General features: G+C 66.9%; 4 protein-coding genes across 5 annotated transcripts; all 4 read left to right on the top strand.

Annotated features, from left to right (window-relative positions):
* Nucleotides 1–304: 304 nt before the first annotated feature.
* On the top strand, nucleotides 305–2487 carry CATIP (ciliogenesis associated TTC17 interacting protein; the record flags this gene model as incomplete). Its single annotated transcript, XM_082763235.1, is given in 10 exon segments — nucleotides 305–373; nucleotides 559–759; nucleotides 872–927; nucleotides 1144–1230; nucleotides 1368–1541; nucleotides 1632–1756; nucleotides 1846–1922; nucleotides 2007–2095; nucleotides 2228–2411; nucleotides 2414–2487. Coding segments are annotated over 10 exon segments (1101 nt in total). The 5' UTR covers nucleotides 305–339.
* A 531-nt stretch (nucleotides 2488–3018) lies between these two features.
* On the top strand, nucleotides 3019–7189 carry SLC11A1 (solute carrier family 11 member 1). Of its 2 annotated transcripts, XM_082764040.1 has the most exons (15): nucleotides 3019–3091; nucleotides 3401–3525; nucleotides 3978–4100; nucleotides 4196–4315; nucleotides 4526–4632; nucleotides 4733–4803; nucleotides 4908–4975; nucleotides 5065–5220; nucleotides 5431–5589; nucleotides 5688–5777; nucleotides 5863–5982; nucleotides 6308–6457; nucleotides 6532–6605; nucleotides 6809–6962; nucleotides 7050–7189. In XM_082764040.1, exons 1-15 carry the CDS (start codon nucleotides 3052–3054, stop codon nucleotides 7161–7163), a joined length of 1671 nt encoding a protein of 556 aa, XP_082620166.1. In that variant the 5' UTR covers nucleotides 3019–3051; the 3' UTR covers nucleotides 7164–7189. The 2 variants fall into 2 exon arrangements, with proteins under 2 accessions (XP_082620166.1, XP_082620167.1); XM_082764041.1 differs by lacking the exon at nucleotides 4196–4315.
* A 1721-nt stretch (nucleotides 7190–8910) lies between these two features.
* Nucleotides 8911–13925, top strand: CTDSP1 (CTD small phosphatase 1). Its single transcript, XM_082763940.1, has 7 exons — nucleotides 8911–9086; nucleotides 10733–10881; nucleotides 11163–11264; nucleotides 11378–11434; nucleotides 11783–11875; nucleotides 12161–12346; nucleotides 12442–13925. Exons 1-7 carry the CDS (start codon nucleotides 9020–9022, stop codon nucleotides 12568–12570), a joined length of 783 nt encoding a protein of 260 aa, XP_082620066.1. The 5' UTR covers nucleotides 8911–9019; the 3' UTR covers nucleotides 12571–13925.
* A 1741-nt stretch (nucleotides 13926–15666) lies between these two features.
* Nucleotides 15667–21418, top strand: VIL1 (villin 1). The gene is made up of 20 exons (XM_082763056.1): nucleotides 15667–15674; nucleotides 15968–16069; nucleotides 16404–16478; nucleotides 16589–16785; nucleotides 16978–17086; nucleotides 17214–17324; nucleotides 17427–17632; nucleotides 18009–18087; nucleotides 18190–18288; nucleotides 18381–18534; nucleotides 18655–18755; nucleotides 18878–19015; nucleotides 19157–19315; nucleotides 19407–19586; nucleotides 19720–19865; nucleotides 19949–20093; nucleotides 20290–20478; nucleotides 20580–20648; nucleotides 20773–20907; nucleotides 20992–21418. Exons 2-20 carry the CDS (start codon nucleotides 15995–15997, stop codon nucleotides 21103–21105), a joined length of 2481 nt encoding a protein of 826 aa, XP_082619182.1. The 5' UTR covers nucleotides 15667–15674; nucleotides 15968–15994; the 3' UTR covers nucleotides 21106–21418.
* The last annotated feature ends 216 nt before the right edge of the window (nucleotides 21419–21634 follow it).

The raw sequence follows: 21634 nt of genomic DNA, 5'->3' as shown, positions 1-21634 counted from the left end.
AATCTCTATGGGATCGCTGGCCCTTTAAGAGGCAGGGCCGGGGGGTTGCCATAGCGACGGCTGGAAGCGTTGTGGGGGGGGCGCCTCGGCTGGAGGGGCCAGGTTTGGGGTCGGGAGGGGGGAATTTGGGGGAGGGTATGGGATTTGGGGAGGATTTGGGGGGATTTTGGGGCGCACCGGGGGGTGGTGGGCCACAGGGTGGGGGGCTCTGCTCCCCTATAGGGTTACACGGCTGGGCTCCTGGGGGGGTGCTGGGGGGGCTGGGGGTCCCTGCGCCCCCCCCCACAGTGGGATTTTTGGGATCAGCCCCCCCGTGTCCCCACAGAAGACCCCAACCCCATGGAGGGAGCCGCCAAGTTCCTGAAGCGCATCGGTGGGTGTCCCCAATCCCCCCCCCCCGTGTCCCCAACCCCCCCCCGTGTCCCCATCCCCCTACCCTCCCCGGGACGTGCCCCCCCCACACACACACCCTGACCCCATATGGGGTCGGGGGTCCCGGGGAAGGGTCCGGAGGGGGGGGATTTGGGGCCAGCTGGGTGACCGCGTATTTGGGGCCAGGCCCCGAGGAGCTGGAGCGCTGCCTGTTCCCGGAGACCCTGGCGCTGGTGGCGGCGGGGGGCCGCGGGGGGGGGCACCTTTGGGTGGGCGCCAGACCCGCACCCTACAAGCGGGAGGGGCAGCGGGTGCGCAGCTGCCTCCTGGTGCGCGCCGAGTGCCGCGGGGCGCTGGACGGCGTCCCCTTCTGCAGCACCCTAAAAGGTGAGACCCCTAAAAAGGGGGAGGGGGGGGGAAGGGTTTTGGGGTGGCGCCCCCAGATTTGGGGTCGTCTTGGTCGTCCTATTTGGGTGGCAGCGGGGCTGTGCCGTGCCAGGGTACGTCACCATGCGGCTGGAGACCCTGGAGCAGGAGCAGCACCAAAGCCTGGAGGTGAGCGGCGTGGCCCCCACGGGGGTGGCACGACCCCATTGTCCCCCCCGTTTCCTGGATTTAGGGGCACTGCACCCAGCCCCGTGTCCCCGTCCCCAGCCCCGTCGGGGAGGGAGCACCCCAAAACCCCCCCCTTGGCCTCGGGACTTTGGGGACGGGATCCCCCAGCCCCATTGAGGATGGCGTTGGGGTGGCTCTGCCCCCAAAACCCCACAGTTCGCAGCGCACCCCATAGAGAGGAGGACCCGCATGGTGCAGCAGCCCCACGGGATGGCCGTCACCGTCCTCACCCGCGAGGGGAAGGTGAGGCTGGGGGGGGCGCAGCGGGGTCCCCCCCCCCTCTCCAAGAGATTTACAGTGCCTGGGGGCGCATCCCGAGCAAAAAGGGGGGGCTGCCCACCCTGTGGGGTGCCCCATGGGGTTTTTTGGTGTCTCCGCAGGCAGAGCCCCACTCCCGGGACTTCTCCTACGGCTGGGCCTCGCTGGGGGGGCTGCTGGGGGAGGCCGCCAGCCTCCTGCTGCTGCGGGTGCTGGCTCGCCGCCGTGCCGTGCCCCCCCCTGGCCTCATCTTCCCAGCCATCGACAGCGAGGGGCACCTCGGCACCGTCACCTACGTGAGCCCACCCGGCCCCTGGGCAGGTGGCGTTTTGGGGGGAAGGATTGGTTTTATGGGGTGGGGGTGACCCTATGGGGTGTCCCTACAGCGTGCCCTGGGTGCGCAGCGGCAGCCGGGGGGCTCGGCGGAGGTGGAGGTGGTGGTGCTGGAGCGAGCTGTGCGCACCAAGGAGGGCGTCCCCGCGGTCTGGCACAGCAGTTTCCTCCCCAGCGGGTACGGCCGGGGTGGGGGGGACCCTATTTGGGGTCGGGGGGGGGGCACACCCGTGGGGTTTGGCACCCAGCGGGGTCCCCGTCCCGCAGGCGCTTGGCTCGGCAGCTGCAGGTCGGGTGCCCGGTGCTGGCGGTGCTGCAGGATGAGGATGTCCTCAGCGAGAGGGGTACGGAGCGGGGCTGGGGGCTTTTTGGGGGCTGGGAGGGGGGCAATTGGGGACACACACACACGAGGTGCCTTCTGCGTGCAGCCCAGGCCGAGCCCCAGCCCGCGTTCCCCAAGCAGCCCCTGGAGTGGGAGGAGGACGCCCAGCTGCGCTCCTGGTTCCTGGATAGGAAGGTGAGGAGGGGTCTTGGGGGGTGGCACGGAGGTGGAGAGACCCCCACAAAACGCCCCAAAAAAGCTGGGAAAAGGCACGGGGACGCGGGACGGGGGTGCCCACCTCGTGTCCATCCCCCCCCAAACACGCAGGAGGAGCTGCAGGCGTCCCACGGCACCTACGCCCGGCGGCACCCCGAGCTCGCCGCCCTCCTGGCCGATTTCCTGCAGGCCCTGCTGCTCCGCCAGCCCCCCGACCCCCTCCCCTTCGCCGCCCGTTTCTTCGCCCCCTTCGCCCGCCGCCACCCCCCCGGCCCCAACTTCGCCTCCTCCCGCAGCCCTCCCCAGGATTAAAGCCCTCGGTGCTGCGCCCCCCCTGCTCCGGTGTCTTTTTTTTTGGGGGGGGAAACTGAGGCACAGAGGGGGGGTGGGCTGCATCCAAATCCCCCCCCACCCCCCCAGAGCATTTGGGGCCCCCTGCTCCCGCTTCCCCCCCACCCCAGGGTGCGTTTGGAGCCGCCTGTGCTTGTGCAACGCGCGCCCGCTTCCTCCTCGCTCCCTCTCCGCTGCCCTTTCCCCTACCCCAGCAGGGACCTTGCCCCCCCCCCGCGCCCTCCCCCAGCCGTGGGACACCGTCCCCATGTCCCCCCCCTTCCCTTCCCCAGCACCGAGAGGCAGTGGGACCCCCCCCCAAGGATGTGCAGGGAGGGGGGGCACACCTGGGCACGCTCCCACCCTCTTGGGGGTGCGCGCAGGGTTGGTGCCCCCACCCCAAAAAAAAAAAAATAATGTGTGTGGGGTGGGGAACCGAGACCGTGCGCACCCGCAGCACCCAGGGCTCCCTTTCCCAGCCTGGGTCAGCGAGGGGGGGGGACACGCTTCTTCCTCCTCCTCCTCCTCCTCCTCTTCCTCGGGGGGGGGTTTAAGAGCTGGGGGGCGGGCGCTGCGCCCAGTTTCGAGGCGAGGGCCCCAGCACCATGTCCGGATCCGACCCCACCGTGGCATCGCTGGAGCCAGGTGAGCGCCCCCCAAAACCCCCACCCACCTACCCGGGGTGCACCCCAGGGTGCTGGTGGGGCAGGGACAGGGACAAGGACAGCTTCGTGGTGTCCCCACCGCCCTGCCCCGAGGTGTGCGTGGCTTTGGGGCTGCTGGGGAGGGGGGTACCGGGGGGCTGCCACCTCCCCCGGGCCCCAATCGCTGCCAGGAGCAGCGGGGTCGTCCCGCTTTGGGATGACCCCGGGGTGTGGGTGGCTGTGGGATGGAGCTGGGAAGCAGCGGGGTCCTCGTCCCCGCATCCTCCTCCTCCTCTTCCTCCCCTCCCAGGTCTCGCCGGGTCCCTGAACCGGGTTCAAGGTGATCCTGGCGATGCCCCCGGCCCCCCGCAGCCCCCCGGGCGCACGGCTCAGCCCTACCTGGACGAGCTTGTCAGCATCCCCAAAAGCAGCGGGGTACGTGGGGCTGGGGGTGTAGGGTCGGGAACACACCCTGAGCACCTCGGTGTCCCCCGAGCCCTGGCTGAGCCTTGAAGCTGTCCTAATGGGGGAAACTGAGGCATGGGGAGGGGACGCCGAGCCCCGTGGGAGCCCCCCCAGCGGCTCTCCAAGGGCGGAAGGGAGAAGGGGAAGGGATGGGGTTGTGAAAGGGCTCGGGATTGCGTGGGCACCGTTAACGGCAGCCCCGGGACCCTCCTGGGGAGGGGGGCGCCCCCAAACAGCCTGCGACGAATCCCCCTCCACTTTTGGGATCCCCATCCCGTTTGGGCTCGGGGTCCCGCTGCCCGGGTTGGCGCAAAGGGAGCGGGGAGGGGAACGCCCGCCAGGGCTCCCCAGCACCAGGAGAAGGTGGCAACTGGGAGCCACTGGTTTTAACTGGGAGGGGGGGATGGCGCTCCCGTCCCCAGCCTGGCTTCAGCCTGAGGAAGCTCTGGGCTTTCACGGGGCCCGGCTTCCTGATGAGCATCGCCTACCTGGACCCGGGCAACGTGGAGTCTGACCTGCAGTGCGGGGCCGTGGCCGGCTTCAAGGTGAGCCCTAGGGCTGGGGGGGGGACACAGATCCCGCTCCCATCCCCTGCCCGGCCCCCGCTGCCCTTCTCCTGTCCCCAAACCCCCCCCCCCAGCTGCTGTGGGTGCTGCTGTGGGCCACCGTCCTGGGGCTGCTGTGCCAGCGCCTGGCCATCCGCCTGGGCGTCGTGACGGGCAAGGACCTGGCTGAGATTTGTCACCTCTATTACCCCAAGGTGAGCGGCCGGGAAGGGGGGGGGGACACGGCACCAGCGTCCCCGTCCCGTTTGGGGACACCTGAGAGCGTCCCGGCGTCAGCAGCCGCAGCAGGGCGGATCCTGCCCGGCCCAAGCTGGGACTTGTCCCCGTCCCGGAGCACCCTGAGATCCCAAATGTGGTGTCCCCCATGTCCCCGTGCCGTGTCCCCATGTCCCCGTCCCCGCCAGGTGCCCCGCGTGCTGCTGTGGCTCACCATCGAGGTGGCCATCATCGGCTCGGACATGCAGGAGGTGATCGGGACGGCCATCGCCTTCAGCCTGCTCTCGGCCGGCCGGTAACCCCCCCCCTCCCCACAATGGGACCCTTTTGGGGTGCCGCCACCCTCACCCCACCGGGGTGGCCCCCCGACCCCTTTCGTTGTCCCCATCCCGCAGCATCCCGCTCTGGGGCGGGGTCCTCATCACCATCGTGGACACCCTCTTCTTCCTCTTCCTCGACAAGTACGGTGAGTTATGGGGTGTGGGGACGCCATAACTCCCCAGGAGGAGGGGATTTCCCCCCTTGGGGCCGGCACCGGTGCCCCCCCAGCCCAGCCACCCACCCCCACAGGGCTCCGCAAGCTGGAGGCTTTCTTCGGCCTCCTCATCACCATCATGGCCCTGACCTTCGGCTACGAGGTAAAAGCTTTTTTTGGGGGGGTTTAGGACATCCCCATCCCAGCCTGGTGCTGCCGGGGGGGGTCTGCTAATGGGGTTCCCCGTCCCAGTACGTGGTGGTGAGGCCGGCGCAGCTGGAGGTGCTGCGGGGCATTTTCCTGCCCTACTGCCCGGGCTGCGGGCGGGAGGAGCTGCTGCAAGCCGTGGGCATGGTGGGGGCCATCATCATGCCCCATAACATCTTCCTCCACTCCTCCTTGGTCAAGGTGAGCAGGGACCGGGGTGGTGTTGGGGAAAATCCCAAAACTCGGGGGGAAGGCGCACGGTGAGGGGGTCACCCCGCGGGGTCACCCCACGGGGTCACCGGGGTGGTGTGGGGAAAAATCCCAAAACTCGGGGGAAGGCGCACGGTGAGGGGGTCACCCCGCGGTGCCACCCTATGGGGTCACCTTATGGGGTCGCCCCACGGTGCCCAGACCCGAGCCATCGACCGGTCGAAGAAGGAGGAGGTGCGGGAGGCCAACACCTATTTTTTGGGCGAGTCCTGCCTGGCGCTCTTCGTCTCCTTCCTCATCAACCTCTTCGTCGTGGCCGTCTTCGGCCAAGCCTTCTACCGCCAGCGCAATGAGGACGTGGTGAGGGGCTGTGGGGGTCACCCCATGGGTGTAGGGGTGGTGTCCTCACCCTCCCCGGATTTATGGGGTGCCCTACACGTGCCCGTGGTGCTTTCCAGCACAACAAGTGCATCAACAGCAGCGTCAGCCGCTACGCCAACATCTTCCCCCCCAACAACGCCACCGTCTCCGTGGACATCTACCAGGGGGTGAGCGGCACCGGGGAGCCGGCCTTGGGGTGGCCCCCGCTGGCCCTACAGGATCCCCGGGTTGAGTTTTGGGGTCCCCCTACAGGGGGTCATCCTGGGCTGCTATTTCGGGGCGGCGGCGCTCTACATCTGGGCCGTGGGGATCCTGGCGGCGGGGCAGAGCTCCACCATGACGGGGACCTACGCGGGGCAGTTCGTCATGGAGGTGAGGGCAACGGGGGGCAAATATCCCCCGGGGGGGGCAAATATCCCCTGGGGGGGGCTGGGCAGGGAGTTTCGCCTCCCTCTGTGTCCCTAGGGGCTGGCATTGGGGTCCCCAAGCGCCCCAATCGGGGCAGTGCCACCCCAGGGGTGCCCCGTCCCCAAGGGTGCCCCGTCCCTGGGGGTGCCCTACACGGGGTGCTGCTTCCCTAATGAGCTCGTTAAGCTTAATGAGCGGGAGCTGACATCTAGTGGGGTCCCGCAACCCAGCTGGGCACCCCAGGGGCGCAGAGGGGAAGGGTTTGGGGTTTTTTTTGGGGTGTCCCCAGGGCTTCCTGCGGCTGCGCTGGTCCCGCTTCGCCCGCGTGCTCTTCACCCGCTCCTTCGCCATCCTGCCCACCCTCTTGGTGGCCGCCTTCCGGGATGTCACCCAGCTGACGGGCATGAACGACCTCCTCAACGTCCTACAGAGCCTGCTGGTGAGGGGGGGGCACCCTTGGGACCCCCCCCGACCCCCTGAATGCCCCCCCTTCCTCACCCCGTCTCCTCCCAGCTGCCCTTCGCCGTGCTGCCCGTCCTCACCTTCACCAGCCTGCGCCCGCTCATGCACGACTTCGCCAACGGGCTGTGAGTTTTGGGGAGGGGGGGGACACCCCAAAAAAAAAACTATATCCCCAAAACCCCCCGTCCCATATCCCCTGGGTGGGCAAAACCCCGCTGCGGCCCCCCTACGACTTGCTATAGGGTGGCCTATGGGGGAAAACACCCACCGGGGGGGTGGCGCACGGTGCCGGGGCCGTGCCCCCCCCCCCTAAAATTTGCGCCCCCAGCCTGGGGAAGGTGCTGATGGCCCTGATCGCGGGGCTGGTGTGCGCCATCAACATCTACTTCGTGGTGGCCTTCCTGCCCACCCTACGGGGCCCCGCTTTCCTCGCCCCCCTGGGGCTGCTGCTGGCCGCCTACCTGGCCTTCATCGCCTACCTGGTAGGGTTTTTTTGGGGACACCCCCTTGGGGGGGGCACGGTGGGGGACATGGCCACCCCACTGAGGTCCCCGTTTGCCCCCCTGCAGCTCTGGACCTGCAGCATCGCCCACGGAGCCCCCGCTTGGGCTCGGGGCCGCCACGGCCGCTTCGCTTTTGGGGTCGCCCCCGAGCCCCCCCCTGGGGTGGCGGGGTCAGGGTGATGGGGTGGGGGCACTGGCACTGTTCCCCCCCCATATACACACCCTACACAGCCCCCCTTTTATTGGGGTGCACCCCAATTTGCTGAGCCCCCCATAGGTGGGGGGGGGGGGGCCGGATTAAGGGTGGGGGGGGGCGGATTAAGGGTTGGGGGGGCCGGATTAAGGGGATGGGGGGGCGAATTAAGGGTTGGGGGAGTCGGATTAAGGGGATGGGGGCACGGATTAAGGGATTGGGGGGGTGGATTAAGGGGGTTGGGGGCGGATTAAGGGGGATGGGGGGCAGATTAAGGGGATTGGGGGGCAGATTAAGGGAATGCGGGCACAGATTAAGGGGGTTGGGGGGCGGATTAAGGGGGTTGGGGGGCGGATTAAGGGGATGGGGGCACAGATAAAGGGGATTGGGGGGCAGATTAAGGGGATGGGGGCACAGATAAAGGGGATTGGGGGGCAGATTAAGGGGATGCGGGCACAGATTAAGGGATTGGGGGGCGGATTAAGGGGGATGGGAGGCAGATTAAGGGATTGGGGGGCGGGTTAAGGGGGTTTGGGGGCGGATTAAGGGGATGGGGGCACAGATTAAGGGATTGGGAGGCGGATTAAGAGATTGGGGGGCCGGATTAAGGGGGTTTGGGGGCGGATTAAGGGGGTGGGGGGCCGGATTACCGGGTGGGGGGGGCCTGGTTTGAAGTGCCTCAGCCTCCCCTTGCCAATTAGCGCTCCGGCAGCCCGCTAATTACCCCCCCGGGCCCGCTAATTAGCAGCCGGGCACCCTGGGGCTGGCCCTGGGGGGGTCCTCCCGGCTTGGGGGTGGTGGGGGGGGGGGGGGCCCTATATATGTGTGTGTGACCCCCCCTTATGGCGGGGGGGGGCTGATAAATGGGATCTGTGCACCCTGCCCTGCGCCTGGCTCCTTTTGGGGACCCCTTGGGTGGGGGACAAAGGGGGGGGGGCAAATTTTGGGGGGGGGTGGGGGGCAAATTGGGGAAGGGGGGGGGACACAGACACCTTGGGGGGTCCCGGGGGGGTCTCAGCCCTTTTCCCACAGATGCAGGGTTGGGGGGGGGGGGGGGGTGCTGGGGTCCCCGCCCCCATTCCCCAAAATTTCCCCCCCCCCCCCACACACCAGGGGGGGGTCCCTGGTTCAGCCCCCCCCCCGCCCCCCCCCCACTTACGAGACGCTCCCCGCCCGTTTCAAGGCCCCCCCCACGTCCCCAAAACAGCCCCCAAAAAACCTTTTTTTTTTTTAAAAAAAAAATAATTTTTTTTATTATTTTTTTTTTGTGGGGGGGGTCGGGGCTGCCCCTGTGCCCCCCCCCCCCCTTTCCTTTTCCCCCCTCCCCCCCCCCTTTCGGCCCCGCGCTTGTTTATGTGAAGAATTTCCCCTCCCTTAAAAGGGCGACGGCAGGGGCGTGGGGGCAAGGGGTGGCCCCCCCCTAAAAAAAATAATTAATTAATTTAACAAAACATAGCGGCTGGGCCCCCCCCTCTCCGTGTGCGAGTCCAGGGGGGGCGAAGCTAAATATATAGATGGCTTTGGGGTGTTGGGGATATATGGGATGGGGGAGGGATTAGGGGGGGGACCGCTGCGTGGAAGGGGGGGGGGGTGAAAGGGAAGGCGGCGTTGCCCTTTTAAGGGGGGCCTTGAAACCGCGGCGGGCTCCATGTTGCCGGCCCCGCGCAGGCACGCTCCATGTTGTAACAAAGTTTCCTCCGCGCCCCGGGGGGGGGGGGGCAGCGCCGGGGGGGGGGGGGGGCAGCCCCGCCACCCTCCTCAGCCTCGGCCTCGGCCTCTGTCGGTGTCATTAGCGGGGGCTTAATTGGGTGTCGGTGGCCCCCCCGCCCCCCCCGCGGGGCCCATGGACCAGCAGTCCATCATCGCCCAGGTTAGCAAGGAGGAGGGGAGCGCGCCGCTGCAGGAGAAAGGTAAATTTTTTTTTGGGGGGGGGGTTGGGGGAAGGTAAATTTGGGGGGGTTAATTGTGGGATGACCCCCCCCACACCGGAAAGAAATTGGGGCGCTGAAAAAATTGGGGTGGTCCCAAAGGGATTAGGGCGCCCCCTAAAGGAGTGGGATCCCCCCCCTCCCCCCCCCAAAGCAATTGGGAACCCCCCCTAAAAGAAATTGGGACCCCCCCTAAAGAAATTGGGACTTCCTAAAGAAATTGGGACCCCCCCTAAAGAAATTAGGGACCCCCAAAAGAAATTGGGACCCCCCCTAAAGAAATTAGGACCCCCCCTAAAGAAATTGGGACCCCCCCCCCCAAAAGTTGGGAAGCCCCTAAAGAAATTGGGGTGCTCCTAAAGAAATTGGGGTGTCCCTAAAACAATTGGGACCCCCCCCTAAAGAAATTAGGATCCACCCTAAAAGTTGGGACCCCCCTAAAGAAATTGGGACCCCCCCCCCAAAAAAAATGGGGATGTCCCTAAAATAATTGGGACGCCCTCTAAAGGAATGGGGGTGCACCTAAAGAAATTGGGACCCCCCCCTAAAGAAAGTGGGGTGCTCCTTAAACAATTGGGACCCCCCCTAAAAGAAATTGGGAACCCCTAAAAAAAAATTGGGAACCCCCCCTAAAGAAATCGGGGTGCTCCTAAAGGAATTGGGACCCCCCCCCAAAAAAAATAGGACCCCCTAAAAACTGGGATGTCCCTAAAAAAAAAATTGGGATGCCCCTAAAACAATTGGGACCCCCCCTAAAAAAAATTGGGACCCCCCTAATAACAATTGGGACCCCCCCTAAAGAAATTGAGGTGCCCCTAAAGAAATTGGGACCCCCCTAAAGAAAGTTAGGACCCCCCTAAAAACTGGGATGCCCCTAAAAATAATTGGGACCCCCCCTAAAGAAATTGTGGCCCCCCCTAAAACAATTGGGACCCCCCCAAAGAAATTGGGGTGCCCCTAAAGAAATTGGGACCCTCCCTAAAGAAAATTAGGACCCCCCCTAAAGAAATTGGGATGCCCCTAAAACAATTGGGACCCCCCCTAAAAAATGGGCATGCCCCTAAAGAAATTGGGACCCCCCCCCCCAAAGAAATTGAGACCCTCCTAAAAAAATTGGGACGCCCCTAAAAAAAAATTAGGACCCCCCCCCTAAAGAAATTGGGACTCCTCTAAAAATTGGAAAGCCCCTAAAAAAAATGTTGGCCCCCCCTAAAAAAATTGGGGGTGTTTTGGGGGGGGGGGGGGGGGGGTCATGGATCCCAGTGCCCCCAGAGGACCCCCGGGCCCTGCTGGGGCTTTGGGGGGGGGGGCAAAACCCGGGGGGGGGGAGCTGGAGCCAATGGGGAGGCCGAGCTGCGGGCAGGGGGCGGGGCAAAGGGCCTCAAGCCACGCCCCCTACATCCAGGCCCCGCCCACTCCCCCCCCCCCCCCCCCCACGGGGTCCATCTGGGGTCACCCCCCCCCCAGGCAGTGCCCCCCCCCCCCCCATAGGGTCCCTAACCCTGGGGGTTATTGTAGGGTCTCCACCAAAACACCGCCCCGGGACCTCTTTGGGGTGCCCCCCCCTGCTCGCTGGGACCCCCCCCATTTACCTGGACCCCCCCCAATTTACCGGGCCCCCCCCCCAGGTGCCCAGAGCCCCCCCGCCACCAAGAAGCCGCGGGGCCGCAGCATCCTCCAGTCCCTCTTCTGCTGCCTGTGCCGCGATGAGGCCGAGCCCTTCTCCGTCAACAACAACGCCCCGCTGCTGGCCGAGGAGAACGGCGCCCTGCCCAAGGTAAACCCCCCCCCCACCCCAAAAATAAAAAAAAAAAAATGGGGACCCCCCCCAAAAAAAAAATTGGACCCCCAAAAAAAATTGGACCCAAAAAAAAATGGGACTCCGAAAAGAAACGGGGATGGCGCGGCACCGTGGGGGGTACCCGGCCACCTTGCGTCCCCCCCCCGCGTGCCAAAATGAAATTTAAAAAAAAAAGGGGGGGTCTCCTGCTCGCCCATGGGGTGGGGGGGTCCTTCCTGACCCCCTGACCCCCCCCCACGCGTTGTGCCCCCCCCCAGGCCGCCGCCAAGCACCTCCTGCCCGAGCTGAAGCCGCAGGACGCCAGCAAGCTGTGCGTGGTCATCGACCTGGACGAGACGCTGGTGCACAGCTCCTTCAAGGTGGGTCCTGGGGGGGCGGGGGGGGTCACGCTGTTAAGGTTGGGACCCCCCCCAAAAATAAAAATAAAAATAAAAATAAACCTGCACTGACCCTGCTGTGCCCCCCCCCGCAGCCGGTGAACAACGCCGACTTCATCATTCCTGTGGAGATCGACGGCATCATGCACCAGGTACCGGGGCGCACCGCTGGGCAGGAGAAGGAGGGGGTCCTGTTGGGGTGCCACCCTCCCATAAATAGTGTCCCCCCACCCCCAAATCGTGTCCCCCCCCCCCCTCTCCCAGGAGAGGCCGGCCCCGGGTTCAAGTAATCCAGGATAGGCTGTGTGCTGGCAGTCAGCCTGTTCTAGGTTACTTGGCTCCGGAGCCCGCCCGACGCTTCGCCGAGGAGGTGCCGGGGTCACCGCGCGGCCCCCCCCAGCCCCGCGGCCCCTCTCCCCGCTCGGGGAGGGGGTCCCAAAGGGGTGGGCACGGGGTCGGGGGGGATTTTTGGGGGCTCCCTCAGCTCCCCGTGCCCGCAGGTGTACGTGCTGAAGCGGCCGCACGTGGACGAGTTCCTGCAGCGCATGGGCGAGCTCTTCGAGTGCGTGCTCTTCACCGCCAGCCTGGCCAAGGTGGGTGACGCCCCCCCCCCACCCCAAAAAAAAATGGGTTTGTCCCCTCCCCGGGGGGTGCCGGCCACCGCGGGGCCCCTCTTGGCCACCTCTCCACGGGCGTCACCAGATTGTGGCCACCGCGGGTCCCCTTTGGCCACCCACCCGTGGCCACCGCGGGTCCCCCTTTTTGGCCACGCCGCGCTTTGGGCACCGCGGGTCCCTCCCCACGGACACCACGCGTCCCCCTTTGTCCCCCCCCGGCCCCGGGGGTGTCCCCAATGACCCGCGGCTCCCCCCCCGCAGTACGCCGACCCCGTGGCCGACCTGCTGGATAAATGGGGGGCTTTCCGGGCCCGGCTGTTCCGCGAGTCGTGCGTCTTCCACCGCGGCAACTACGTCAAGGACCTGAGCCGCCTGGGCCGCGACCTGCGCCGCATCATCATCGTGGACAACTCGCCCGCCTCCTACATCTTCCACCCGGACAACGCCGTACGTCACCCCGCCGCGGGTTTGGGGTTGTTTTTTGGGGTGGGGACAGGGCAATGAGGTCCTGATCCCCGTGTCCTCCCTGTGCGCCCCCGCAGGTGCCGGTGGCCTCGTGGTTCGACAACATGGCAGACACGGAGCTGCTGGACCTGCTGCCCTTCTTCGAGAGGCTCAGCAAGGTGGACGACGTTTACACAGTGCTCAAGAAACACCGGACTAACAGCTAGTGGCCCGCGGGACCCGGCGGTGGCAGCTCAGGAGGGGGGGGACAGGGTTTTTTTATCCCCCCCCCCCACCCCGGCCCTGCTCGCCCTCCCCGTCTCCCCTTTCGCTCGCTGCTGCCGCGGTGACGGCCGCCAGGAGCTGGGTGCCCCCCTTGTCCCTGTAGAAAGGGGGGGTCCCGGGGGGGGGGCGCCCCTCTGCCGTGCTGTGCTGGGGACGTGCCGTGGGGGGGTCCGTCCGCCCCCCCCGCCTCCCCTCTCCATCCCGTGCCCCCTCCCCGAAACGGTTCTCAGGTCCTGCTCCCCACCGTGGAGTGGGGAGGGGGGGGCAGCAGCTGCTGCTTTCCACTGCCTTGGTTTTTTTTTTGGGGGGGGGGAATGTGCCTGGCCCCCCCCCGATGTGGGTCCTGTTGGTGTCGGGGTGTGGGGCGGCCGCCGTGCCCCCAGCCCCTTTGTGATCACCTGGGGGGGGGGACACGTCTCCACCCCCCCCCTGTGCCTTCTGGTGCCCCCCCACCTCTTCGGGGGGGGATTTTTAGGGGGGGCAGCGCGGCCTCTGGGCTGAGCCCCTGGCTGTAAGCGCCCCCCCCACGTGCCTTGGGACGCCAAGTCTCCGTGTGTCCCCCCCCCACCAGCAATATAGGGCCGCCTGCCTGGGGGGGGGGGCTCCTAAATCACCCCCTCCAACCTCAGTTTCTTCCCCCGGGGGGGTCTGTATGGCGGCCTCCCCCCCCTCCCAGTTACGCTGCGTCAATGGGAGCCCCTCTGGCTCGGGGGGGGCCACGTGCCCCCCGTCCCCACACGGCGCCCCCAAAGGCTGTGACTCCGGGGTTTTGGGGGACCCCATCCAAGCCTTAGCGTGCCCCCCCGGCCCCCCCCGGCCTTACACCAGCCTCGGGCCCCCCCTCACCCCAGCCTCGAGGGGCCAGGGGCTCTCAGGGAGGGGGGTGTCTCTTTTTATTATTATTATTTTTTTTTTGGAAAGGGGGGGGGTGCGGTTTTTTAGGGTTGCTATATGGACAATGTCTGGTATATTTTTAGGGGGGAAAAAGCAACGGTTTCCCCAAAATTCAAGGGTGCCTTTTTACCGCTGTGCCAGGGCAAAAATGGGGGGGCCTTTTATATTTTTTTTTTTTTTTTTTTTCGGGGGGGGGGGGGGAGAGGATAAGGGATTTTTAACTCTCCGTTGCTGTCCGTCCGTCCGTCCCCCGCGGGTGCTGCCCCTCCCCAAATGCTGGGGGCCAAAGCGGGGAGGAGAGGGGGGGGTCCCCATGGGTCTGCCCCCCACCTCGGCCCCCCCCCCCAGCGAGCTCAGCACTTTATTAGACAAGTCAAACGGCACCGGCACCCGGGGGGGCACCCTTGGGTGTCCCTGGGGGGGGGGGGGGGGGGGTTTGGAGGGGGGTGGGGGAGGCGTGCGGAGATGGGATTGGGGTGGGGGGGGGGGAAGGGGGGGGCTGGGGACCAGATCCAAGTGCCTTGGGGTGATTAAAGCTGTCCAAGCCTCCTGGGAAGGGGCCCGAGCTGCGGTGTGGGTGTGCACGCGCCGGTGCTGGGGGTGCAAGGGGGGGGCGCAAGGGGGGTGTTTGAGCCCCTGGGGGTGCAAGGGGGGGGGTGCGAGCCCCTGGGGGTGCAAGGGGGGGGTGCAAACCCGTGCACGGGTGTCCGGCTGCGTGCGCACACGCGTGTGCGCCCCAGGGCCCCCAGCCCCTCTCCGTGCCCCCTCGGTGTCCCTTGGGCAGGGGGGGCGCACCGGGGGGGGGTTGGATTTCCCCAATTTCCCCCCCCCCCCCAAATGAGGTTTTGGGGCCCCCATAAGGCTTGGGGGGCAGCGGGGGGGGGGTGTTGTGTGGCTTGGCCCCACGCCTCTCCTCCTTAATGAAGTCTCTGTCCTCCCCGGTGGCTGCGCTAATTGCTGAGTTCATTAGCGGCCCTGCCTGCGGGGCTGGCCGGGGGGGGGGGCCCAGGAGGGGGCTCCCCGCTGTTGTCCCCCCCCCCCCCCTCACCCCTGTGCCACCAGCGGGCTCAGCCCCGCGACGCGGCCACCGAGCGGAGAGCGGCCACCAGGGTCCCCCCCCAAAAAAAAACCTCAGCCCCACACCCCAAAGGGGGGCTCTGCGCCCAGGTAAGGGGGGCACGGCGTGGGTGGGGGGTTGAGGGGGCGCCCATTTTTGGGGGCTGGTCCCCCCCAGGGTGGCTGAGCCCTCGGTGTCCCTTTGGGGCTCCCCGGGGCCACGCGGGCGCAGGATGCGGCACGGTGCTGGCTCAGCAGGGCGGGGGCGATAAGGCTGCGATAATCCTGCGATAAGCACGGGATGGGCGATGCCAGGGGCATGCCTGTCCCCGCTGCCAGCGTTATGGGGCGCCCCCCGCGTCCCCAAAGACGCCCTCGGGGTTGGGGGGCAAAGGACGGGGCCGGCTCAGCCCCAGCGCAATGGGTGGGTTGGAGCCGGGGAGGGGGCGGCAGGAGAGCCCCATCCTGGCACTGCTGGAGGGTCCCCAGCTGGGGGTGTCCCTGGGGTGTCCCCGCCGGCCACATCCAGGGCTGGTGGCAGCTCTGGGTGCGTGCGAGGCCGGGGAGCCAAACGGGGAGCGAAAGAGAAAGCGAGCGGTGACGGGCAGGAGCCGCCCCGTTCCGGCAGCCCCAAGCCCGGGTGAGGCTCATGGGGCATTTGGGGCAATTTCCAGCCCTCTGTGGGGTCTCACCCAGCCTGGGGGGGCTAAAAGGGGCTGCTCCATGGGGCTTGGCTGCTCCAGGATCCCCCACGGTGGGGTTTGGGAGCATCAACACGTCCCACTTGTTCCCCAGCTCCCTTGGGGACGCGTCCATTGGCACCGGCCTCGTCCCCTCCCCGTGCCACCCACGGTGCGGGCAGCGGGTGCCACCCTGGACCCGGCAAGGCCCCGGGGGTGTCATTACCCCGTGGGTAACGGGGTTCCCAAGGCGCCCCGAAGCCTCGTAGGGATGCGGGGACCTTGACTCCGGGGTGTTCCTGCCCTTTTATGGTGAGCACGGGCAGGGACACTCGGGGACAAAGGTCTGCTCGCTGCTGGCACCCCGGCACTTCGCCCAGGTACGCGCACACCCAGTGCCCAGCTCCGCGGGGAAGGTGAGGGGATGGGGACAAGGGGGACGGCACATCCCGGTGCCACCGCTGCTGATGGCATTGGGGTGGCGTGGGGACAGCTTTTGGGGAGCAGGGGGTGCGCGGTGGGAGGTGTGGGGGGCGCTGCTGGAGGGGCTGCGCCCCGCTCGGTGCCCAAATCTCCAGGTGCCCCTCGCCTCCCGCAGCCCCGCAGGGGGTTTAGGGCTGTAGGGTGGCAGATGGCCCGGCCGGCTGGCTGCAGCCCAGCCCCTTAATGAGGCCGAACCGCTAACGAGGGTGCTGGCGGCGCCCCGCAGGTCCCCTCGCCTGCAGCAGCCAGCACCATGGCGGAGCTCAGCGCCCAGGTCACCAGGAAGCTGAACATCACCACGCCGGGCATCCAGATATGGAGAATCGAGGTGGGTCCCGGGGGCTTTTTTGGGGGGGCTGTGCCCTGTGTCAGGTCCCAAAGAGGAGGCAGGGTCCAGGAGGGGGGCGCAGCGTGGGCACCCATCGCCTGTGCATCCCCTTAGGGGTTGGAGACCCCTAAGGGTGGGCAGTTTGGGGGGGCAGAGGGAAGATCCCCCTCCTCCAACGCTTTGTATATCACCAGTGCTTGGTTTTGGGGGTGTCGGCGCAGCACTCAGGGTCGGGTTTTGGGGCTGGGCACGGCGTTTTGGGGCTGGGCACGGGGTTGGGGTGCCTGTGGGCTGCCCCCCCCCCGTTCTGACACAGGGTCCCTTCGTCCCACAGAACATGGAGATGGTGCCGGTGCCCACCAAGAGCTACGGCAACTTCTACGAGGGGGATTGCTACATCCTGCTCTCGGTAGGGTGCCGGGGAGGGGACACCGGGAGTGCTGCGGGGTGCCCCTGGCTGTGACAGCCTAGGGACACGGGGCGCCCGGCCCCGTGCTAGCGGGGTTCCCTGTCCTACAGACGCGCAAATCCGGGAGCAGCTTCAGCTACAACATCCACTACTGGCTGGGCAAGGAGGCGAGCCAGGACGAGCAGGGGGCAGCCGCCATCTACACCACGCAGATGGACGAGTACCTGGGCACCGTGGCCGTGCAGCACCGCGAGGTGCAGGGCCACGAGAGCGAGACCTTCCGCGCATACTTCAAGCAGGGGCTCATGTACGTGGGGCACTCAACGGGGAGGGGGGGCTCAAAAAGGGGGTGGCGGGGACGGGACCCCCCTGGGGGTGCCTCTGCTCGCGGGTCTCGCTCGTGCTGCTGAAGGGGGTCCCGGTGCGCAGAGGCGTGAGGGGGACCCCATGGGGGTGGGAAAGGGGGGTCCAGGGCTCACGGCACGTTCACCCCCCCCAGATATAAGAAAGGCGGGATGGCCTCGGGCATGAAGCATGTGGAGACCAACACCTACAACGTCCAGCGCCTGCTGCACGTCAAGGGCAAGAAGAACGTGGTGGCGGCAGAGGTGAGCGAGGGGAGCGAGCTCACCGCCCTCCTCAGCCCCAAAACCATCCTGTCGGGGTGCAGGCACCCACGAATGGGACAGGTGGAAGAGGGGGGCTCACACCCTGATCCCCCCCATCCCGCTGCAGGTGGAGATGAGCTGGAAAAGCTTCAACCGGGGCGACGTCTTCCTGCTGGACCTGGGCCAGCTCATCATCCAGTGGAACGGCCCCGAGAGCAACCGTGCCGAGAGGCTGAAGGTATTGTGGGGGGGGGACACACGGCTGCCCCAAGCCCCCCAACCCCATTTTTGGGTCCCCACCACCACCCCCAAGCCGTGCTGACCCTGTCCCCGGGGGCAGGCGATGACCCTGGCCAAGGATATTCGGGACCGCGAGCGCGGGGGGCGCGCCAAGGTCGGCGTGGTGGACGGGGAGAACGAGGGCGCCACGCCGGAGCTGGTGCAGGTCCTGCTGCAAGTGCTGGGCGAGAAGAGGGGGGACATCAAGGCGGCCATCCCCGACAACCAGGTGGAGCAGATCCACAACAGCTCCCTCAAGCTCTACCAGTGAGTGGCTGGGGCCGGGCTGCGAGGTGCCGGGGGTGGGCGCAGCGCCCTGCATCCCCGGCACGGGGTCCCACGGGTCCCATCCCTGAAGGGACAAAGCCACCGCAGGGTGTGGGGACGGGTCCTTGGGGTGCTGTTGGAGCAGGGGGAGCCCCCAGTGCCCGTGGGGTTGGGACCCGGTGCTGGTACAGGGATGCTCACGGGTGTCAAACCTGCCTGCAGCCCTGGGGGGACAAGGGGGTACCAGCTGGGACTGGGGGGGCAGTGGGGAAAGGGGCAGGGAAGGGGTCCCCAGCCCTGCCACCCCAATGTGGGGTTGGGGAGGGGGTTTCCCAGCCCTGTTCCTCCCCTCCCTTCCTCTCTCTCGCCCCTCCAGCGTCTCCGATGCCAGCGGGAACCTGGTGATACAGGAGATAGCCATTCGCCCCCTGACTCAAGACATGCTGCAGCATGAGGTGCGGCACCCGTGGGGCGCTCGGGAGGGGCTGCCCCTTCTCCCTGGCGGCTTAATTAGGACCTTGGCGGGTCTTAATTTCTGCCGCCCTCCCCTCTCCCAGGACTGCTACATCCTGGATTACGGAGGGCACAAGATCTTCGTCTGGAAGGGCAAGAACTCCACCAAGGAGGAGAAGCAGCAGGCAATGAGCAGGGCCCTGGTGAGCTTTTGGGGCCGGTGGGTTGGTTGATCACCGCTCCCCGGGAGAAGCCAGGCACCCCAAACCCATCCGCCGGCTCTGGCTCCCCCCAGGGCTTCATCAAAGCCAAGAACTACCCGTCCAGCACCAGCGTGGAGACGGAGAACGACGGCTCCGAGTCGGCCGTCTTCAGGCAGCTCTTCCAAAAGTGGACGGTCCCCTCGCAGACCACCGGGCTGGGCAAGACCCACACCGTGGGCAAAGTGGGTGAGTGCCCCCGGGGACCCCCCAACCGTGCCTCAGGATGCTCTGGTTCAGGCTGGGGATGCTGGAGGTGGGCGGGGGGTTCCCCACGCCCCAGGCTCAGCCCTCGCGCTTCCCCCGCAGCCAAGGTGGAGCAGGTGAAGTTCGACGCCACCTCGCTGCACGCCAAGCCCCAGATGGCCGCCCAGCAGAAGATGGTGGATGACGGATCTGGGGAGGTGGAGGTGAGGCTGTGGGAAGGACGCGGGACCCCCCCGGGGCACCCCCAGGAGATGTTTTGGGGCGCAGGGGCGGTGGGGCTGAGGGTGCTCCACCCTAACCAACGCCATCCTCGCCCCCCCCCCAGGTGTGGCGCGTGGAGAACCAGGAGCTGGTGCCCGTGGAAAAGCGCTGGCTGGGCCACTTCTACGGCGGGGACTGCTACCTGGTGCTCTACACCTACTACGTGGGGCCCAAGGTGAACCGCATCATCTACATCTGGCAGGTGAGACCCCAGTGCCACGGTGCCACCATCCCGTGGGACACAAAACTTGGGGGGGGGGGGGCTCTGCTCCCGCGCACAGCCCCTCCGTGGGCCGTCCCCCTCCGCGTGGGTACCCCAACCAGGGGGAATTTCCCTGCCCAGGGTCGCCAAGCCAGCACGGACGAGCTGGCCGCCTCGGCTTACCAGGCCGTCATCCTGGACCAGAAGTACAACAACGAGCCCGTGCAGGTCCGCGTCACCATGGGCAAGGAGCCGGCGCACATGATGGCCATGTTCAAGGGCAGGATGGTGGTCTACGCGGTGAGAGGGGGCCGGGGGAGCAGCGGGAGGGCCAGCTGGAGGGGCACCAGGGGTGACATCCCATCCCTGTCCCCTTCCCCGTCGTCCCCAGGGTGGCACCTCGCGGGCGGGCAGCACGGAGCCCGTGCCCTCCACCCGCCTCTTCCAAGTGCACGGCACCAACGAGTTCAACACCAAGGCCTTCGAGGTGCCCGTGCGCGCCTCCTCCCTCAACTCCAACGACGTCTTCGTGCTCAAGACCCCCAGCTGCTGCTACCTCTGGTATGGGAAGGTGGGTACCGCCGGGCACCGGGGGGGGCTGCAGCCCCCGAGGAACACCTTCATCCCCTCCTCCTCCTCCTCCTCCTCCTCTTTGAGGGGACGGGGTGGGGACGGGTGACGGGGCGGCCGTGCTCGCTCTGCAGGGCTGCAGCGGGGACGAGCGCGAGATGGCCAAGACGGTGGCCGACATCATCTCCAAGACGGAGAAGCCGGTGATCGCGGAGGGCCAGGAGCCCCCCGAATTCTGGGTGGCCCTGGGGGGCAAGTCCCAGTACGCCAACAACAAGAGGTACCGGCTCCCTGCCCCCGGCGCCCCGCCGCGTCCCCAAATCCCTTGGCCCCTTCCCAGCGCCGCCGTGTGCCCCCCTCCAGGCTGCAGGAAGAGAACTCCTCGCTGCCCCCCCGGCTCTTCGAGTGCTCCAACAAAACGGGCAAGTTCCTGGCCACCGAGATCGTAGACTTCACGCAGGATGACCTGGACGAAAACGACATTTACCTGCTGGACACCTTCGACCAGGTGCGCCGGGGGTAACACAGGGGCTGGGGGCGCTTTGTGATCCCCCAAGGGGGTGGAGGACACCGGAGGTGGGGGGGTGGGAGCCTGGAAACCCCCTCCCCGCTGCTTTTATCCAGCCCCCGAGCTCCAGGGATGGCCGAGGGTCCCTTAGGGCCTCGTCCCCCCCCCCGTGCTGGACACGGTGCCCCCGCCGCAGGTCTTCTTCTGGCTCGGGAAAGGGGCCAACGCCTCGGAGAAGGAGGCGGCGGCGGTGATGGCGCAGGAGTACCTGCGGAGCGACCCCAGCGGGCGCGACATGGACACCCCCATCATCGTGGTGAAGCAGGGCTGCGAGCCCCCCACCTTCACCGGCTGGTTCGTGGCCTGGGACCCTCTCTGCTGGAGCGTGAGTGACGGCGGGGATCGGGGGGGGGGGGATCTGCTGGGATCTGGCCCTGGCCAGCATCCCTGGGATGGGGGTACCGAGCGCTTCTGTCCCTCTGCCAGGACAAGAAATCCTACGAGGAGCTCAAAGCCGAGCTGGGGGACATCAGCAACATGGGGCAGCTCGTGTCCGTGAGTGTCACGGGGAAGGGGGGGACCGCTGGTGGCACGAGGAGCTGCGAGGGGACAGCAGCATCCATCGCGGGATGCCCCTGTCCCCAACCTGCCCCTGTCCCCCCCCCCCTCCCCACTCCAGGGGCTCACTTCCAAGGAGGTCTTCACGGCCACCACCACCCTGACCCCCGCCAAGCTGGAGACCTTCCCCCTGCACGTGCTGGTGAACACGGCGGCCGAGGACCTGCCGCAGGGTGTGGACCCCAGCAGGAAGGAGGTGAGCGGGGTGGGGGGCTCCCGGGGGGGCCACACGGGTTTGGGGAGCCCCGCGGCTTGAGCTCAGCCTCGTCTCTTCCCCCAGCAACACCTCTCCGACCAGGACTTCCAGGCTGTTTTTGGCATGAAGCGCGCCGCCTTCGGCAACCTGCCCGTGTGGAAACAGCAGAACCTGAAGAAGGAGAAAGGACTCTTCTAGGGCGGCAGCCCCGGGGTTTATTATTGATATAATAAATGAGGTTGGAGCCGGGCTGTGTCTCCCCCAAAGACCTTACTACGGACCCGTTCTGGGGCTGATTTGGTGAATAAAAGACACTGGTGGCGCGTAAAGGCTGCAGCAGTTCTTGGTTCGGCACCGCGACAGCACGGGGACGGCCACCCTTCGCTCCCCAAAAGCCCCAGTTTGCCCAGAGGGGGGAACTGGTCTCGCCCCAGTGCCCCCCGCTCTGTCCCAGCCCTGCTGGGGCTCTTCTCCCTTCCCACCTCGGCGCCTGCTCCGGGCTAAAGGTCTCGTATACAGCCCCAGCCGCTCCCTGCGTTATCAGCCAGCCCCTGCATAAACCTCGGTAAATACCCGCGGTACCAAAGGTAAAAGCAGCCAGCCGGGCTCGGGGGAAGCGTGGGGACAGCACCTGCTGGGGACAGCAGGCACAGGGCAGCTCCTTGGGGCGAAGGGGAAGTGCTGGGGGAGGGCAGAGGCACGGAGGAGGTGCCCCGGGGTGCAGCTG

Source organism: Aythya marila (assembly GCF_965140915.1).
Source record: "Aythya marila genome assembly, chromosome: 6".
Classification (NCBI taxonomy): Eukaryota; Metazoa; Chordata; class Aves; order Anseriformes; family Anatidae; genus Aythya; species Aythya marila.
This window is presented reverse-complemented; position numbering and strand designations above follow the sequence as displayed.

What these genes read in the sequence shown, in the direction of transcription:
- SLC11A1 (XM_082764040.1), top strand. Translation starts at nt 3,052, where the DNA reads ATGTCCGGATCCGACCCCACCGTGGCATCGCTGGAGCCAG. An exon ending in CGTGGCATCGCTGGAGCCAG is followed by an intron (nt 3,092 to 3,400) that starts GTGAGCGCCCCC and finishes CTCCCCTCCCAG; the next exon opens with GTCTCGCCGGGTCCCTGAAC. An exon ending in CGGGGCAGTTCGTCATGGAG is followed by an intron (nt 5,983 to 6,307) that starts GTGAGGGCAACG and finishes GGGTGTCCCCAG; the next exon opens with GGCTTCCTGCGGCTGCGCTG.
- CTDSP1 (XM_082763940.1), top strand. Translation starts at nt 9,020, where the DNA reads ATGGACCAGCAGTCCATCATCGCCCAGGTTAGCAAGGAGGAGGGGAGC. An exon ending in TGGTGCACAGCTCCTTCAAG is followed by an intron (nt 11,265 to 11,377) that starts GTGGGTCCTGGG and finishes CCCCCCCCGCAG; the next exon opens with CCGGTGAACAACGCCGACTT. An exon ending in TCTTCCACCCGGACAACGCC is followed by an intron (nt 12,347 to 12,441) that starts GTACGTCACCCC and finishes GCGCCCCCGCAG; the next exon opens with GTGCCGGTGGCCTCGTGGTT.
- VIL1 (XM_082763056.1), top strand. Translation starts at nt 15,995, where the DNA reads ATGGCGGAGCTCAGCGCCCAGGTCACCAGGAAGCTGAACATCACCACG. An exon ending in TACTTCAAGCAGGGGCTCAT is followed by an intron (nt 16,786 to 16,977) that starts GTACGTGGGGCA and finishes CACCCCCCCCAG; the next exon opens with ATATAAGAAAGGCGGGATGG. An exon ending in GCAGGATGGTGGTCTACGCG is followed by an intron (nt 19,316 to 19,406) that starts GTGAGAGGGGGC and finishes CGTCGTCCCCAG; the next exon opens with GGTGGCACCTCGCGGGCGGG.